Source organism: Mercurialis annua, linkage group LG3 (genome assembly GCF_937616625.2).
Source record: "Mercurialis annua linkage group LG3, ddMerAnnu1.2, whole genome shotgun sequence".
NCBI classification, from domain to species: Eukaryota; Viridiplantae; Streptophyta; class Magnoliopsida; order Malpighiales; family Euphorbiaceae; genus Mercurialis; species Mercurialis annua.
Window position 1 is genome coordinate 68,046,022 of NC_065572.1, and position 18,131 is coordinate 68,064,152.

Genomic DNA, 18,131 nt, shown 5'->3' on the forward strand with positions numbered 1-18,131 from the left:
CTCAACTAAAGATGAAGTTTATGTCTAAAGGCAAAATATAGCACATGCCTGTTTATCCTTTTTTTTTTTCATACAAAGGAGAATGGCCAAAGTCAGAGGACAACTAAAGAGATTTACAAATGCGGGGTAGCGAAACTCCCGCATTATCATCCGCAACAAAGCTAGAAATGCTAGCAGGCATAGTATAAAAAACTTTAAAGCCTACTTTCTGATAAAGGCCATGGTTGGCCATCTGTCAGCTCACCGATTGTCTTCTCTGTGAATATGCTGAATAATAACACGTCAATTCCGTTTTAGAAGACTTTTAATAGCATTCACCAAATTCGTATTGGCATTAATCAGAGTATCATCTTTAAAAATAACCTCCACTACAAGTTCGTTGTCCATCTCGAGAATAATTTCTAGAAAGATCATTTCGATTCACAAACTTATATATATATATATGTATATATATATATATATATATATATATATATATATATATATATATATATATATATATATATATATATATATATATATATATATATATGTAAAATTAATTGAATTAAATTTCATCTGATAAATTAAAAATTAATAATTGTAAATCAAATAAATCCAATCTTCTTTTCATTCAAGTGGTTCTACAACTATAATTTAGACCCTCCCTCTCTCGGTCCTTATACCACCCAACTAGAACCAGGAGCCACCTTCACTCCCATCTCTTTCATTTCTCTTCTGGTTCTCTCAGCTTCCTCATATCTCCCCATACTAGCATAAATTCTAGCCAACAAAACATAGTTAGCAGGATTATGCGGTTCTATCTCAAACAAAGCTCGTCCTGCAATCTCAGCTAACTCCACTTCTCCATAAGTTCTGCAAGCGCCAAGAATTGCTCCCCAAGCTTTCGCAGTCGCCTTCACCGGCATTTCTTGTATGACCTTATATGCTTCATACAGCCTCCCTGCTCTACTCAAAACATCTACTAAACAAGAATAATGATCACTGCTCGCTTCCAGACCGTAACCTTCTCGCATTTTGGTGAAGTAATTCAATGCCTCATCGGCTAATCCTGCATGACTACAAGCCTTCAAAACTGCTAGAAAAGTAATGTCGTCGGGCAGTATTTTCGCCATTTCCATCTGGCGAAATGTTTCGAGCGCGTTTCTTGCTTCACCATGAAGTGCATAAGCTGATATCAAACTACTCCACGCAACTACATCTTTTTCTTTCATCCCACGAAACACATTGCTTGCGTTAGTAAGACACCCACATCTCCCATAAGCCTCTACAAGGCCACTTCTCAGCTGGGGATTATGCGGATCAGTGTCGTTCCTTATCGAATACCCATGAATTTCTTTAATCAAATTCAAATTTGCAACACCTACACAAGCAGGTAACAAAGCAAGAAGTGTAATAAAATTAGGCTCCAAACCTAACTCCCTCATTTTCCAGTAAAAAGCAATAGCCTTTATCGACCCGTCTTCCACACCCGACAAACCCGATAACAACGCATTAAAAGTAGACACATTAGGCTCGCAATCCATCAAATTGAACATATCCAAAGCATCATGAACACGATTAGAATGTGTATAAAGAGAAATCATAGCATTCCAAACTACAACATTTCTCTGAGGAATTTCATCAAACAGTTTACGTGCACAATAAACCGACACGCATTTCCCATGCATGTCGACGAGAGCACTGGCAACAAATGGGTTTGATAGGAACCCCATTTTGACAAGCTGGGCATGCACAGAAGTTCCCAGTTCAGGGCGGCGGTTAGCAGAGCAAGACTTGAGAACGAGAGGGAAGACATGCGCGTCGAGAGTGAGAGCAAGTGAAGTTTGCATGTGATAAAAGAGAGACAGAGCTTCATTATGAAGGCCTTTGTTTACCTTAGAAGTTAATTGCTTTGTGTAAGAAAGCAAGCGTGAGTAATTTGATGAGTAGTTCATAGTGAGGCAACAGTTTCTATGTTCTATGATGTACAACTTTATAACGAAGTAATTGCTGATGAACTAAATTTGTTGCACTTCGTTTTATTTGTGTGTAACAGTTGTGTGTTGATTTTCTAATACAAAGCAAAAATGAGACAATGAGCTCTCAGCTAGCTGGTTCATATCTGCAGACGCAGTCGTATATATTTCCTTTAACCAATTTTTCTGCCAATCTCTGATTTTTCACCATTGCTAACTGCAAATAAAAAAAGCGCCATCAGTCAAGTTTTTGCATCCTGAGAGACTTTTCGACTGGATGAAAGGAAATCAAAGAGAATCAACATTGAAAACGAAGTATTTTACCTTCAGGGCGTCGCACTTAAACCGAGCATTGAAGTTGGTATGGAGAGATCTGCCCATTCCTTCTAAGATAATCTGACAAACATAAACGCCAGGATGTGATTACAGTTGCATACTTCTCTGTTATGTGTAATATTGGATATGAAGAATTAAAGTGAAACAAGGGAACAGAAAATCAGGAGAAGCATTGTACCAAATCAGCATCCTTTGCTGCAGCAGCAAGCTCAGAGCTGACCTGTCTCAAATCTATGCACGGACTTCCACATCCATTTTCGACAACCATCAAGGGAACGGAAGATGAGTTTTCTTTTAAACTATCTGAAGTGGTGATCATTGCATCCACGAGTAGACCTCCTGCTTCAGCAGCTCTGCGGAGAATGTCACAGTGCTGTGGAATAGGAGAATCAGTTTCATTTCTTCTTTATATTGCAAGGATATCATGAACGATAGTACAAGTACCATTGTGCAGCCAGTATTCCAGTTATTTTAGATCTAATACTTATACAAGTGAAGATTGTACTATTTTTGTTTCCCAAGTTCTTCACATGAACTCCAAATTCAGTTTCATTGTCCAACTTAAAATGAAACATAAACGAACGAGATGAAAAGAATCAAGTCTGTTGTGCATATTGACAAACCTTTGCAGCCTCCGCAACAATATCAGGAACCTCCATAGCAGTCACATCATTCAGTGCTGGAAGTGAATTTGCAACCAGAACAACCTGAAAAGATCAAGTCATTCATCATAATTTATACACCTATTGAACTCAGTGAAAGATTTGGAACACAATGAAAATTTAGGGATAGATGGAACGTTAAATCCTCATAAAAAGACAGAAATGTTATATGGTGAGCACTGGAGTAACCAGTAAAGGCCGAGCAATGCTGAGAAGCAAACTCACCTCAGTTCCACGTCGGAGGAGTTCCCGTGCTAGGGGAAGCATACCTAGAACAATGTCAGCACCTGAGTTGTCCACAAAGAGTAAAGCTCTTTTATGTGGTCTGGGCTTCTCAGGTCCAGAACCCAGCATCCTCTCTTTGAATAGGTCAAAATCGTCCACCTGAGTGAAAATTGAGACAAATAATCTATACAACCATATAAAGCAAGGCAGAAAATCTCCAAATAATATACGCAAATTTTTCATCCACCTACCCGCCAGGGTCTTTGCATTTTGTTACGACTCATTCTATAAATTTCAATAATTGTTCCTTTGTGGTACAGGTCCACACAAGCACGGGAACCCCAGTCAAATATATTTGCAGCTAGAACACCCTCGATTAAGGTGAGCAATCTTGTCTCCTAGAAAACAGAGAACATTAAGGTGATCAATACAACAATACAGTTCCCACGTAGAGCAGAAAAATTATTGTAGAAAGAGGAAGTTATTGCTTATTACATGGAAGATCCTGTATTATTGCTTATTACATGGAAATTATTCATTGAAACATCTAGCAGTTGATGATTATAAGAAATCATATTCATACTATTGAAACTTTAGGAAGAATAGAAACATTATTGTTACAAATACCTCTGTCATACCATCAAGCTCCATCAATAAGTCAGCAAAGACAGCTAGTGATGCCTCATTTTCCCTGTCAAATCAAAGAACCAAACTAAGACAAAGGGACCAGAAAAAAACATATATGCACCATTCCTATTCTGCACAAGTAGATTGCATAATAGGTTAAGATATACAGCAAGGAAACTCATTTTCCTTTCCTGAGATATACAGGAGTTATCCCAAAAATGTGGGTACCTCTGTTTTATGCTTCTATAGGCATCAACAAACTGGAACTCTCTCAAACACTCTTCTCTCAGTTCCAAGAGATTGGCCAAACCTAGTTTCCCATATGCAGCAGGTTCTTCCATCAGCCTATACAAATGATTGAAAATTGAAATGAGAAAAATAAAATGCAAACACAGTTTGATGTTTTTAGGATTCTCCGATGCAAGTCACTGAAGTGATTAATTAAAAAAGGCGCCATTTATAGAATATTCCGATGAAACAACAGATGAACCAATCAAAAAGTGACAGTTCCAAATTCTTAACAAGCTGACGGTTTCAAACACACAATTCGTATTCCATAAAGAATGAAACAGATATACAAACATTCGAGGAAGTAAAATTTGTCCATTAGTTTAGGATAGATATTCAATTTTATCACTCGAGCTTTCTGCATTAACATGCCATATTTGCAGAACATAACCACATGAACTCAGCACTTCAATCTTGCAATATATAAGGGTCACAAACCTAATATTCCAATTTATCATTCTGATTTAACCAGTTAATAAGAGATGCATGTGATTCATTAACGTATAACAGAATATACCAGCTGGTCGAATTACCTTGCCAGGTGAGCAGAAAATGCGCGAGCAAAAGCATCACCCCTTCTTTTGGCATCATCAGTTCCGCCTTCACTAGCCACCGCCTACAAAATCCACAGATTAATGTCAGATTTACGAAATGAAAGTAGCAAAGTCCAGCTTAAATTTCTCAATTTCATCAAGCTAATATTCTGCACGCAATGTCAAATAGGACAATAACACAAATACTCAATTTGTTTAATTAACATTTAGGTCCCTGGAGAATAAATTTGTTTTCTGCACCGAGCAGAGAGGATGTTTTAAATAATGCCGTACCTTATCAACAAGATCCGGCAGATGGTCAGACAACACCTTGAACCAATACCTATATCAATATATAAAAGACATGCTTAGGAACCTACCAACTTTAGATAGGGGTTATAGATAGATGAAGAAATTTTCCAGAATGTACTTACTCTAATTCATTATGATCTGCGAGGTCAATAGTGTTTGGTTCATACCTGTTAATACATCCTCAATAAATTAGACACACAAACAAGACGCTCACTAAAAAAACTACACCAAATTAGACCATAATTAAACTCATAAATTTCGGTAAAAAAATAAAAAAAATTAAACTCATAATAGTATTTCCTTTTCAAACTAAAGGAACAGATATTGACTGAGAGAATCCCAAAAAAGGTGAGATGATATCCAACTGTTCCACATCAAGCATTTGCTACCAGAACATGGTGACCACATATTAACCAGAAATACAATACTACAAGTACAATCATAAATATTTTGTCGGTAATCAAACTAAATGAAACATTCAGAAGCACGAGTAAGCGAGATTGATGCAGTGATTAATCTGAATGAAGCGGTTAATAAAACCACTAGAAAGGTTTGCTTACGCTTTTGGGTCTGACAACAGAGGAAACACCTCTAATGTTGGTACAAGATGGAGAACACCAACATTTAGTGCACTCGCATCAGAACGGAGTGTACCACCTTTGGATGAGGGAACCTCAAAGCCACCAAGTCCAGTGGTTCCAGGTGGAGCCATAGGTACAGGTGCTGTAATCTCAGTTCCCTTCAGCACAAACTTTTGCATCCACGAAATCTGCATTTAAATGGAGAGTAAATTGCACATGAGTTCTCATGGGAACTCAAACATCATAATATGAGAATGACCTTGAAAGAACACAGATATTGGATGCAAAAACCAAAAGGCAATGTTAAACTTTATCACTCGTCAAAGCCACTGTTAATAATTTTTGCCTTCGAATTTGTATTACAAATCAAAGGAAAAACAAAATGCTTCAGGATTTTAGCCAAGAGGCCCAAGACATTTGAATATAATGCTGTAGTAAATAGTTCTCAAAATCAAAAACCAAAAATGCAGAAACCCTCAAAGCCAAAAAATGAAGAATAAACAGACTTGTATACTCTGCATACGTTATTCTTTTAAGACGTCCTGCATACATGACCTTTCGGTAATAAAACTGAAGAGATAAATTAGTATGCCACAATGCTAACTAGGTGTGCCATTTTTTCCTCTAGCCAAATCGACTTGGATTTTTTAATGGCAGGCATCCAAAAATTAGAAAAAAAATACCTTTAAATTCCAACATGTCTCTTTTCCCTTGACTAGTTACATAGTAATTGTAGAATCTATTCCATGGTGATATCTAAGCTTTTTAGAATGAAAAAGTATGTGATTCCGGAGAATCAAAATAGTGGATTTACTTTAGCAAACTTTCACTTATGCTCTACCAGAGAAAAAGAAAACAATAAAGAGTGCCCTGTTGTGTCCCACCCATTGAGAAGTTCCAGAACTAGGAACATAAGATATAATTTATGTATTCTGCAGGTTCTTGGTTCCATAATCGAACAACAGATACAAGTTTCATTAAACTTATTAGTGCATTCAAACAATAGTACCTTCAGTAAAGGACTGTTCTATAAGCAATTTATTTAAATACCCATCACTGTCACAATGAAGTGTACAGACTTGCCAATTACAGATAATAGCAATTTACTTTTAATATGAAAAGTTTTAGGAGTATTTGCAAATAAAAATCCAACTTTCACCTTTAAGTGATTTAAGCACATCATTTGAAAGTTGCCACACAGTCCCGCCTTTCATTTTTTTGCATTTCTGGCCCTAAAGCATTTTTTTCTTCACCAAACGATGCCGTTATTGACAGTTATAATGTATGAAACAAACCTGATCATGACGTTGGGCTGTAAAACGCCAAAATATGAAAGTTGAGGCAGCGGGGTGCCAACTTTCGAATGTCGTGCTTAAATCGCTAAAAAGGTAAAAAGTTGAGCATTTATTTGCAAATAACCCAAAATTTTAGAGATATATTTCATCCTGTATTCCTGTTAGTTTAATAAGTAGGACTTTCGTAATAAATTTAAAGTCTATTTCCAGTTTTGTTAAACAAACGACTTTCAAAATGATTTTGCTTCAATTTTGTTGATGATTGACTTTGGAAAAGGTTATAGTAACAGCATTTTTGTAGTTTTCAATCACATTTTCAGTTCTCAATGTTTTTTACCCAATCCCACCGAGACAATCAATTCAAGAGTTCTGGCAGTACAGATCATATTTTTTCCATATGTAACTGAACTTGCCTTTTCATTTAAGTCTCCAAGTGGAGGCCCATGAATCTTTCCACCAGTATATGGAGCACCCATTGGAAACCTTTCGACCAACTGGTGCACCATCAAATCATCCAGACCATGCTTTTCATAACTCATAAATGCTCCTAAGGCACCCAAAAAGCCTTCATGCCGCAGAAACATTGCTTGCGCCTCTCCTTTTGACCTATACAGTGAATGTAATACTTCAAATTCTAGTAAGATAACGGCATAATTGATATAGATAGATTAAGTTTCATATACTAGAATGGCTACAAACTAAAATAGTTTCAATTAACAACATAAATTACCAGTCTTAGCTGAAGTAAAGAAAGTCTAACAGTGGGGAAAATAACACTAACCAGAAATGAACAGCAAAGGAGATTGTGTCCATGGTATAAGCATGGCCTCTTATGAAAAACCCTCCAAAAAATATTCGTTTAAGCCCAAATCTAAGTGCATTCAAGTAGGAAATCTGCAAAGCAGAACAGCCAAAAAAATAAAAACACGCCAGTATATCATACCAAATGAATGACTGTGTATCTCACGTGATCACGCAGACAAGTGATTCATGGAATTAAAGTTTAACATAGCATTCAACAACCAATAAATCATAAATGCCGATCAGCTCAAACATGAACAAAATGCCCTCTAAAAATTTTTAAATGCCAAAAAAATTAATTTATTAGCGACATGTAGTGCACTCAGGTCATACATAGAAAAGTTATGATCTTATGGTAGTCAGCTGTACTTTTTGATTTCACAGGAGTTCCAACAGAAACTAGCAACTTTATTCGAATAGCAAATGTCTTAGGAAGAGAATTTAGTTTACACCAGGATTCCTATCTATAATTGTGTGTCAACTCTTGACCAATAAATTACATCAAAGAAAACATCAGAATCTTCAGCTCTAATGGTATAGAAAAAAAAAAGTTTCCAACAAACTGCAGGTTCTCTTTATAACAGTTCAAGCCTGCCATTCATCACCAATACCAGCACACAAACGCTACATGCATTAAAAAGTCTCACATTTGTTACTTCTATCAGAATGTAGGTTGTAGACTCATCGATAATATGTTCCAAGATTTAAAACAACGATTTACAATTTCAACCAGTCCAAGTGATTAAAAACTAAATGCTTCACATTATTCATATTACTGTCTTCTTAAATAGTTAAAATTTTATAACATAAATGAAGTTCAAAAAATTTCAAAATAAAAATGTTTTACGCAAGTCACCTGCCCGATGTTGTATGAAATCATTCGCAAGAGGGACAATGAAATATCTTCTGGTTTACAGTCTTCAAGTTCCTTGTTTTCAGATATAGTCTTGCCAAAACTAGAAGCAATGGTCGATGCCGAAAGACCAATCTACAATGATTTAGTAGATCAGTTTTACAACTGTGTATTTTTGAAAGTAAAAAAAGCTAACACGGTCTCTAAATAAAGGTCTTGAGACTAAATCATAAGAATATTCCAGGGCCGTATTAATGTCGCTTTAATAAAAGAAATGAATAATAGAATTAAAACACACCTTATTGTAATCCAGACCACCATAAATATCACCAACAAGCATGTCGATCGTCCTATTATCTCCTCTTTGACTAAGCTCTAGCAACTCATCAAAACTAAAACAGACATGAATAGAAATAAATCTTAAAATGATTTCTCACTTCAGAATTAAAAAAAGACAATGATGTGATAGTAACCTCTTGCATTTGGTTAACAGCCTTCCCAATCCCCAGTAAGTACCACCACCAACATTTGTCCCACTAACCCGCTCAAACTTCCCATCCCCGTCAACCTATTCCATATGAAACCATAATCTTAGTCTCATGAGTTCATGTGTATGCAAAAGCTCTCAGAAACTGAAAAGCTGAGCAGAAAAGACTGATGTACCTTGATCATACTAACACCAGATCCAACGTTAACGAGGAGATAAGGAAACAAATCATTCTGGTCAATCTGAAAAAATTCTTTCTGACCTTCCATGTGTGTAAAAGCTTCATGGCGAATAGCCTAATCAAAATATTTGTTAGAAGAGAAAGAGGTGCTGCTAAACGATGGAGCTTTAATAAAGTATTTATAAGTAAATGTTTCACCAAATATTACGTTCGCATAGGTGAATATTAATTGAACAGAATTATACAAGCATGACTACCAAATCAAGCACTTAAAATATCAGTATGATGGTAACAGTGATTTTAGTGCTGCTAGGGAACTAACAAGAAGAGTTCCGTTACCCCATGACAGAGTATGAGAATATCAACAAACTATTTTCTTCTAAAAATTAATTAGCTGCAATCAAGTCAAGACTCAACTCAATAGCCTAAATAAGAACAACAGTGATTCACAATTTCATTGGAATAATTGCCACTTATAGAGAAGATGAAGATGATAAAAAGAACCACATTCTAATATCTTTATCTCCGGTGACAAAATACAATAGCACCATAAATTACAAATACCATGACCAAGTTTAAACTACTCTAACCATTGTGTTCAAAAAGATTATAGAACTGGGTAAAAACAATTATGTGTATTACAAGTTAGTAATAATTTCCATCAAGCCTGGCAAAGACGGAGTAATAAATTAACATTTATATATATATATATATATATATAGGCGTCAGGAGTCCACCTTAAGCAAAAAATTTGCTCCTGCAACAAGGCAGTCCATCTCATCCTCTTTGTCAAGACTAACCCCTAGCCTTTCTTTGAAAAGGTCCGCATACTTGTATGCGCCACCACCTGTAGCCTTCTCATAAAATCACCTTGTTAATAGAAGCATATACCGGGACTTTATAAATGAAAAAAAACTACCGATATCATGCCTGTATAAGTTACATCATAAAAAGTTTACCTTAATTACAGCATTTCCATTTGGCGGAGATTCAGACAGCCAACCACGCGAATCGATCCCTATCCACAAAAAATTTACCAACAATAAGCTGGCAACTCAAATGTGGTCAAATAAATTAAGAGCAGGTGTTACTAAAACAATGAATTAGTGAATATATAGGAAAATGAGCTGAAAGATGGAAAACAAAAGCAAGTTTTTGTACCACCACGGTGAAGCTGTTTTGATGAAATAAAATCCAAGCATTCATTAATCTTGCAAGTTTCAAACTTTACAAAATGAAGCCTCCCACCAAGAACAGGGTAACTTCTCCTATTAAAATTAGGAATCCCCAGTCTATCCTTGATTGTCTTCTTGTCCTTATCATGAATGGATCGATCTTCATGTCTTGAAAAATACACCAACTTGATTAGAGATCCTGCAGATGACCCGCGAAATTATTTCAAATTTCGATACATACACCGCAGTAGTACAATCTATCACAACTCAAAGTTACATTTTCCCACAAGACTACTGATTCAGATAGGCAAATGCATAATGAAGGAAACAAATTAACAACTGCTGAAACAAACAGAAACAACAAAACTTCCTTAAATTGCACATTGTCTTACATATACTGACCTCCAATATCAAGAGCCAAGTGAGAAATATCATCAGATTGATTAGGCAAAAGAATAGTAGGATCCCTGTCTTCAGAATTGCCTTGAATTGCAGCTTTGCTAAGGTCTAATTGGGGTCTAGAACCAGACCTGTGGATTGAATTAGCAGTAGGATGAGCCATCTCTCTGTCACTTAGCCCACCCTCCTCTCTCAATTTGTTGTCTTCACTCACTTCTATTATATCGTTAATTCCAAGAAGTTGGTCCTCTTTTAAACCAGACATCATTAAACTTCACTACCTGCTCCTTAACCTACACACAACCCAACACAACCAACTGTTTTGAGTCACACTCGGATTTGGTGATTCACTTGTCCTACACTCCAAACATTATATTTATGTAATAAAAAAACATTTATCCATTTTTGTTTTATAAAATTATTGGCTTATATACTCAACGACCCAAGATAAAAAAAAATCGGATAATTCAATAAATACTCAACGACCCAAGAAAATAACTAAATTGAGCAAGACCACTCAAAGTAAGTTAAATTAATTAGGTTGACCAAAGAAAAAGTAAGATTTGTTGAGTATTACATCCGAATTCAAACCTAAAAAAATTCCCGCAACCAATGATCGCGAGTCCTATCTAATCTGTGACCCAGATCACATATGTACAGTTGAAAACTTTAGATAACTGTATAATATAAAGTAAGATCCAAAATTTAAAATTGAAAAATATAAGCGACGCCCAGATTAGAGTTTCAAACTTTCAAGTGGACAAAAAAAATGTCTTAGTTTTATTCAAGTGGTCTTAACAAACAGAGAAACAAAAAAAGGTTAATCAGAGACTGGTGAGAAAAAGAAAATGCGAACCTTTGAAGAGCAGATTTTGTTTGTTTATGAGAAGGATTGATTGGAATTTCAGAGTGAAGTAAGAACAAGGAGCAGAACTGTTAAGTGAGAAGAGGCAGCAATTATAATATTTTTGTTTCTGCTCACTCTACTATCTTAATGGAAGTTAATGCGATGAGGATAACAGTATGGAACCGTTGCGGTCAATTTTGGCGCCCCCTTGCTAACTTTAATGTGCATTTGGAATTATTACCTTTTATATAATTTAATAGAGAAAGTGATTAAAATATATGTACAAGAAAAATTGTAGTCACCAATGGGAGTTGGTCCAAGTGGTAAGCGGCTTGATATCGCTTAAGCAAGGTGTCGGGTTCGAGTCCTTGTGAATGCAGAAAATTCTCACTGGCAGATTCACCCACCATGCCAGGTGCGCGACGCGGGTCGGATCCGGATTAGTCAGGGCGAAACCTTGGAAACCGGATGGGCTTACCAAAAAAAAAAAAAATTGTAGTCAACATTCATCAACATTTGATTTGCTTATATATTACTTTTCATTGGAATTTATGAGATTGATTCAGTTCTCAAACGTGATAGTGGCAAAACCACCTTCTAACTAGGCAATAAAGCTATTGCCAACTCTCATTGAAACACACTAATAGTTCATTTTCAATTGATAACTGAAACACCTAACTTTAAATGGTGAGCTGGATGAAATAGATAGGCAACACACTATTAATATGAAAGACAACTTATAGCAAGTTAGAGGATTCAATCATCCAAACATACTAATCTGCCTGCTGTATACAACATCAATATCTGCTCAACACCATGGAGTAAGCACTGCTCAATCCAGTTAAATCAAGCAGATATAGACGCAAGAAAACATAGGTACTCAACTTCTACTTGAGACACAAAATTCTTAATTTGATTCACAAAAAACAAAACTGACATTAAATTCATAATATACAACACCATAGCATTATGCTGAGGATATGCACCCAAGCCTCACAAGGTATTTAAGATCAGATGAAACCATTATTTTAGATACATCATAAACTATTGAATTTTAACATTTTCATCATCATATGCATAATGAACCCGACTCCAAGCTTGAGCAAGCTAATGAACACCAACTTCAAGCTTGAGCAGCTTGTTCGGCAGATGTAGCATCTGAGCTACCATTTAATTTTTCGCGTTTTGTCTGGTAATCCTTTACAGCTGCCTTGATAGCATCCTCAGCAAGCATGCTGCAGTGTAGCTTCACTGGTGGGAGAGAAAGATGCTTTGCGATCTCCCTGAGAAATAACAAAATTTTCAGATTTATAACTAGTACGCAGCAGAATGCCAGAAACACATGACAAGTTCCAGAGAAATCAGTAGGTTAAATTATAAGTACATAATGGTTATTGGTGTGGCTTACACATTACATAAATGAATTTAAACTTCAAAATATTTCATTGAAACAAGCACCGGAAACGAGCAACAAACTTTGCATGCAGATATACATCCTTAGACACTCCAAAATCCCAAATTGCTCAGTAGAACTGGTGAAAAATGAATCACAAAGCAAATAAATTATTTGTGTTCCACATAGTTCAACTTGTCTATAATTGTTCTTACAAATACAGTTATGGTATGATGGCAATCTTAAACATCTGGTTTGTCAGCAAGAACAGGACGTTGATGCAGCTATAATGATTACTAGCTTTCAAAATAGTTGTAAGCATACCTTATATGTCCCAAAATGTAATCAATCTTGCAAACAAAGGTATGATCACATTTCACAGTTCATCAAGACCTCATGTCATCCTAACCAACAACCAAAATTTAAGCGCCAAATAATTGGTATCACAAAAATCCATTAATTCAAACTTCAAACTGTTTATGCAAGAAGCTAGAAGGGTACAAAGTTTCGAATTCAAAAGAAACAAAACCCAGGCTTTGTACAACAGCAATATGGTTACAACAAATAGAAAAGACTAATGCATTTACAAAGAGAGTAAGAACAGCCAAATAATGTCATTAATTTAAGCAGCCAAATATAATATCTCGTCTAATTGTACTGATTGGTTGGCTTATCTAAGCTATACCACTTTATTAACCATACAAGAATCCAAATAAGTTTCTTGCAACTTAAACCGGATTCGTCATCACCAAATGGAAAAATCAGATAAATATTTCACTCCCAGCCATTTATTCAGATAAATATCTCATATTTCACTCCCAGGGAAAAAGCCCAAAAAAAAAAACCTTCTTCAAACGGATTACAGAAAAAGAAATCAGTTTTACGAAACTAAAATAAACAACAAACATATAAAGATTAAATACATAAGAAATAAAAACACTCACGTGTTTTTAATGGTAAGCACTTCCTCCATTTGTTTCCCTTTCACCCATTCAGTAGCTGCATAAACAAAAACCGAAAGATCAATTAATTGAAATAATAAAACCCTAAATAAATTGAATTAGTTATCAAGATAATAAGACCCTAAATAAATTGAATTAGCAATCAAAACAGTAAAACGCACCGACAGAAGACGACGCAATAGCAGAGCCACAACCGAAGGTCTTAAACCTAGCATCAACAATCTCACCGGTCTTCTCATCAACCCTAATCTGCAGCTTCATAACATCTCCACAAGCAGGTGCGCCGACAAGCCCTGTTCCCACCGCCGGATCGCTTTTATCGAACGACCCGACATTTCTAGGGTTATTGAAGTGGTCTATCACGTTCTCGTGGTAGAAACGTGGCAGGATCTGCGCTGGCCGCGCCGGTGATACCTGGCCTAATAATTTCTTTGACGCCAATCTCAACATCGTTGTGTTGAATTTCGCGGTGGATAATCGAGTTAGGGTTTTGGATTGATTTGTTTATGGAAGGTCTCAGTTCTGTGCGGGTAAAGATATATTCGTGGGCCTTTTTAAGGGTTCCGGATTTGATGGCGGTTTCGTGGCGACACGTGGAGGGTTGAGATGGTTTACAGATTTTCGTGGAAGATATGGATAAAATTAAACAAAAATGCGTGAATTGACACGTGTATTGTCAAATTAATTCTCTTACCTGGTCTGGATTGAAAGGAAAATAGATGATGGGCCTTTTCTAACCCAAATTTATGCGACTTGTATAACAGTTGGCTCGTTTAATAAAAAGCCCAATTTTATTGAGCTTGAGTCCATTAAATGAAACATGTATTTTTTTCAAAAAAAAAATAGATTTCTAAATAAATATCGAATTCGTTTGTTAATAATGATCAATCAAAACAACTTAAAATGGATAAATAAATTCATCTATATTTTAAAAAATTATTTTTTATGAAAATAAGTTTATTATTTGACCTTTATCAATTTTAATGACGGGATAATAACATACAATTTATTAATTGCAAATCAGCGAACAAAATATTATATTCAATAACTATGTTGAGCGATGTAATATTTATTTTCATTTAACGAGCTTTCAAACGAATATGATATTACGTATATCAACACCAAACTATTTTTAATTTATATAAAGAGAGTCGAACTCAAACTTATAAAGATGATTAATGGATTTTTATCATGAAAAACAAAATAAAAAATTACAATTGATCAATATAACAATAAACAAACTATTAAATATAAATATTGCTTCTAATCAAATAATTTTATTTTTATTATTAAAATGTTGTGATTTATTCTTGGGTTAATTCCTAAAAAAATCACGAACTTTACACGAAGTTTCATTTTAATCATGACCTTTAAAAGTTGTCATTTAAAGGCGTGAACTTTCATTTTGTTTCAAATCTATCATTTCAGTGTATTTTTGTTGACTAAATTCTTCAATAAACTATTAATGAAAGACCCAAATTATAAATCGACATTAAATCTTATTATCTTTTAGTTATAGTATATAGGATTAGAAATTTTTGGTTCGATAAAATACACCGGATTTTACTTTGGCGATAGATTTGAAATAAAATGAAAGTTCGTGCCTTTAAATGACAACTTTTAAAGTTCATGATTAAAATGAAATTTCGTGTAAAGTTCGTGATTTTTTTTAGGAATTAACCTTTATTCTTTATTATGAAAACTTTTCAACCATAATTAATATTTCAGAGAGTATAGACTATTCATCAATTTTTATAATGATTAAAAAAATTAAGATTGCTCACCGATTATAATAACAAAAATTGATCAATTTCTTTATTATTGATGATAGTCAAAAAGAACTAAAGAAGATGATTTTCTTTTTATCTCATAACTAGTTTTTTAATATTGTTAAAATCATTTAAATATTGCACTCAGTCTTTATTAATCGAAGTTGAAGATTTGGCTCTCTCTATATTATATTAAAAAATGTTGAATTAGAAAGAGCATAATGTACATGAAAAATTAATTCATGAACCTAAAATGAAAATCACAACCATAAATAAGACACCACATTAAATGGAAAATTTTAAAATATTGGACTAATTTTTCATCTTTATCACATTTCTGAGAGCATCCCCAATGAAATCTTTAAAATTGTCAAACTCTTTAAATTAAAGAGTTTGACAATAAATTAGGAGTCCAATGGACTCTCTATTCTTTATATTTAGAGTAGAGAGTGAAAATGACTCTCCACATGTAGAGAGTCATTTTCACTCTCTACTTTATTTTTCAAATAGTAAAATTTTAAATTTTAAAAAATAAGGTGGTTATTTTATTTTTAAATATTTTATTTTTACTTTTAGTAAAAAAAACTGAATAAAAAATTAAATAAAAAAATTATTTTATTAATATTTAATATTTTATTAATATTTTTTATGAAAACAAAATAAAATAAAATTTAAAATTAGAGAGACAATTAATTTCATAATATTATTATTTAATACTTTTATTTTATTATTAATTATTAAAATTATATACAATAAAAAACTGATATTAAATAGTCCATTTGAGTAAAATTTTAAATATCACTCTTTATCTTTAAGATGCTCTTTATTTTACAAAAGATGCTCTTTATTTTAAAGAATACTATTGGGAATGCTTATGTAATAATCTCCTCTTTAAATATGATTTCTTTTCATATTGGATCCTTCAACTTCACCTGGAACTAATTCTAATATGTGGATGACTGATACAATTCTTTGATTTTTTTTTATTATTTCGTCCAATCTAACCGAGTCTAATTTGATTATTGAACCATAAAAAAGCGATTACACATGATAAATATATGGGTTACTTACATATAAAATCACCACCTTTACACGAATTTTCAAAAATAACACGACCTTTAAAACGTGTCAATTCAGGGCATCACCTTTCATTTCTTTTCAAAAACAATAGAGGCACGTTTTTTGATAAAATTTTGCTGACTTGGACACCCGATGAGAGTGCCACGTATCACGCCATGTCAGTAAAAATGCCACTAAAAATGTGCCCGTGTTATTTTTGAAAAGAAATGAAAGGTGGTGCCCTGAATTGCCACGTTTTAAAGGTCGTGTTATTTTTGCAATTTCGTATAAAGGTGGTGATTTTATATATAATTAACCCTAAATATATTAATGAACCTAAAAGTAGAACCACGGACGTGAATTATATGTTACATTAAAATCAAAATACCAAATTAACACATGGAAAATAACTAGTTAGCTTAGGTCATATGGGATGAAAGTAAGCATATACCTTTAGTAGCTTTTTCAGAAAAGAAAGCAAGAATCTAGGCATGAGTAGTATTTTTGTAAGAAAGACAAGTGAAATGATATAGGATTTTGGATTCAAAATGAGCTCATTTCATGCAAAGTCCACTGCCCCATCACTTCATCCTTCTCAATAATGACACCTTACTACATCATTTCTAACCACTTTCATGTCTTTCGGCATCCTCTCTCTATCGCTTTGCTTACTCCACAGTTTTTGTGCGGACATCTCGCCGCGGTAGGCTGGCCGCCTATTTTTATCTTCAATTCCGCTTCTCGTTAATTATAAGACAGTAACGATAGTTAATTTTATATTTTTAAGATATTAATAACATTATTATTAATAAATTATAAAATTATTACCAAAACTATATTTAAAAATAAAATGCATATAAAAATGTGAAGAAAGTAATTCTAATCAATTTGAATAATCAAATAAAATACTAGTAATGTTAAATTCTCAGTATCTGCGGATTTAAAAACCTAAATGTTGAAATTTTGGCAATCAAGAAAAAGAAACTAAGCCCCACAAATATATCATATATGTAAAAACACGTATTTATTTTAAGGAAATTATCCTCTATAACTCATTTTTTGAAACTTTTGCAAAAATAACTCTTTTACATCTAATCTACTAATGAATTATCAATAATCAACTAAAGTGTAAAAAAGAATTCATAGAAAATTTAAAAAGTGAGATATTTTTGAAAAAAATTAATTAGGCGACTGAAGGGATAATTATTGAAGTTTTTTTATACAAGAAAACAAATTAGAGTCAAACCATTGCTATAATAATCATAAATAATGCTAAGAAGATATAACTAAAAATTCAAGAATATATGTTTGTTTTGTCTAAAACTAATGAATTCAGGAATCATTGTTTGTCACCAGCGTCTAATCAAACATGATACATTGTATCGTTC

At 33.9% G+C, this 18,131-nt stretch overlaps 3 protein-coding genes across 4 annotated transcripts; all 3 read right to left on the bottom strand.

The window, feature by feature from the left end:
• Positions 1 to 538: 538 nt before the first annotated feature.
• Positions 539 to 1,951, bottom strand: LOC126673057 (putative pentatricopeptide repeat-containing protein At1g03510). The gene has a single exon (XM_050367016.2). It carries the CDS (start codon positions 1,935 to 1,937, stop codon positions 660 to 662), a length of 1,278 nt encoding a protein of 425 aa, XP_050222973.1. The 5' UTR covers positions 1,938 to 1,951; the 3' UTR covers positions 539 to 659.
• LOC126673056 (pantothenate kinase 2) lies at positions 1,854 to 11,724 on the bottom strand. 2 transcript variants are annotated; one of them, XM_050367014.2, is made up of 23 exons: positions 11,570 to 11,724; positions 10,717 to 11,006; positions 10,301 to 10,513; positions 10,099 to 10,157; positions 9,877 to 9,993; positions 9,135 to 9,254; positions 8,945 to 9,039; positions 8,770 to 8,863; positions 8,475 to 8,606; positions 7,599 to 7,711; positions 7,231 to 7,423; positions 5,502 to 5,710; positions 5,064 to 5,108; positions 4,924 to 4,972; positions 4,630 to 4,712; positions 4,037 to 4,153; positions 3,809 to 3,872; positions 3,433 to 3,579; positions 3,182 to 3,340; positions 2,918 to 3,001; positions 2,473 to 2,667; positions 2,283 to 2,354; positions 1,854 to 2,175 (listed from the first exon to the last, which is right to left on the bottom strand). In XM_050367014.2, the coding sequence occupies exons 2-23, from the start codon at positions 10,979 to 10,981 to the stop codon at positions 2,086 to 2,088; spliced, it is 2,715 nt and encodes a 904-aa protein (XP_050222971.1). In that variant the 5' UTR covers positions 10,982 to 11,006; positions 11,570 to 11,724; the 3' UTR covers positions 1,854 to 2,085. The 2 variants fall into 2 exon arrangements, with proteins under 2 accessions (XP_050222971.1, XP_050222972.1); XM_050367015.2 differs by lacking the exons at positions 10,717 to 11,006; positions 11,570 to 11,724 and having other exon boundaries at positions 10,099 to 10,186; positions 10,301 to 10,438.
• A 727-nt stretch (positions 11,725 to 12,451) lies between these two features.
• Positions 12,452 to 14,451, bottom strand: LOC126674953 (iron-sulfur cluster assembly protein 1-like). Its single transcript, XM_050369505.2, has 3 exons — positions 14,077 to 14,451; positions 13,898 to 13,952; positions 12,452 to 12,843 (listed from the first exon to the last, which is right to left on the bottom strand). Exons 1-3 carry the CDS (start codon positions 14,363 to 14,365, stop codon positions 12,684 to 12,686), a joined length of 504 nt encoding a protein of 167 aa, XP_050225462.1. The 5' UTR covers positions 14,366 to 14,451; the 3' UTR covers positions 12,452 to 12,683.
• Positions 14,452 to 18,131: the final 3,680 nt, after the last annotated feature.

Excerpts from the sequence above, each read along its gene's own strand:
- LOC126673057 (XM_050367016.2), bottom strand. The coding sequence starts at position 1,937 with ATGAACTACTCATCAAATTACTCACGCTTGCTTTCTTACACAAAGCAA.
- LOC126673056 (XM_050367014.2), bottom strand. The coding sequence starts at position 10,981 with ATGATGTCTGGTTTAAAAGAGGACCAACTTCTTGGAATTAACGATATA. Across the intron at positions 9,255-9,876 it reads GAGCAAATTTTTTGCTTAAG|GCTATTCGCCATGAAGCTTT; the intron begins GTGGACTCCTGA and ends TATTTTGATTAG. Across the intron at positions 7,424-7,598 it reads TCCTTTGCTGTTCATTTCTG|GTCAAAAGGAGAGGCGCAAG; the intron begins GTTAGTGTTATT and ends TTCACTGTATAG.
- LOC126674953 (XM_050369505.2), bottom strand. The coding sequence starts at position 14,365 with ATGTTGAGATTGGCGTCAAAGAAATTATTAGGCCAGGTATCACCGGCG. Across the intron at positions 13,953-14,076 it reads TATTGCGTCGTCTTCTGTCG|CTACTGAATGGGTGAAAGGG; the intron begins GTGCGTTTTACT and ends TTGTTTATGCAG. Across the intron at positions 12,844-13,897 it reads GTGCTTACCATTAAAAACAC|GGAGATCGCAAAGCATCTTT; the intron begins GTGAGTGTTTTT and ends GTTATTTCTCAG.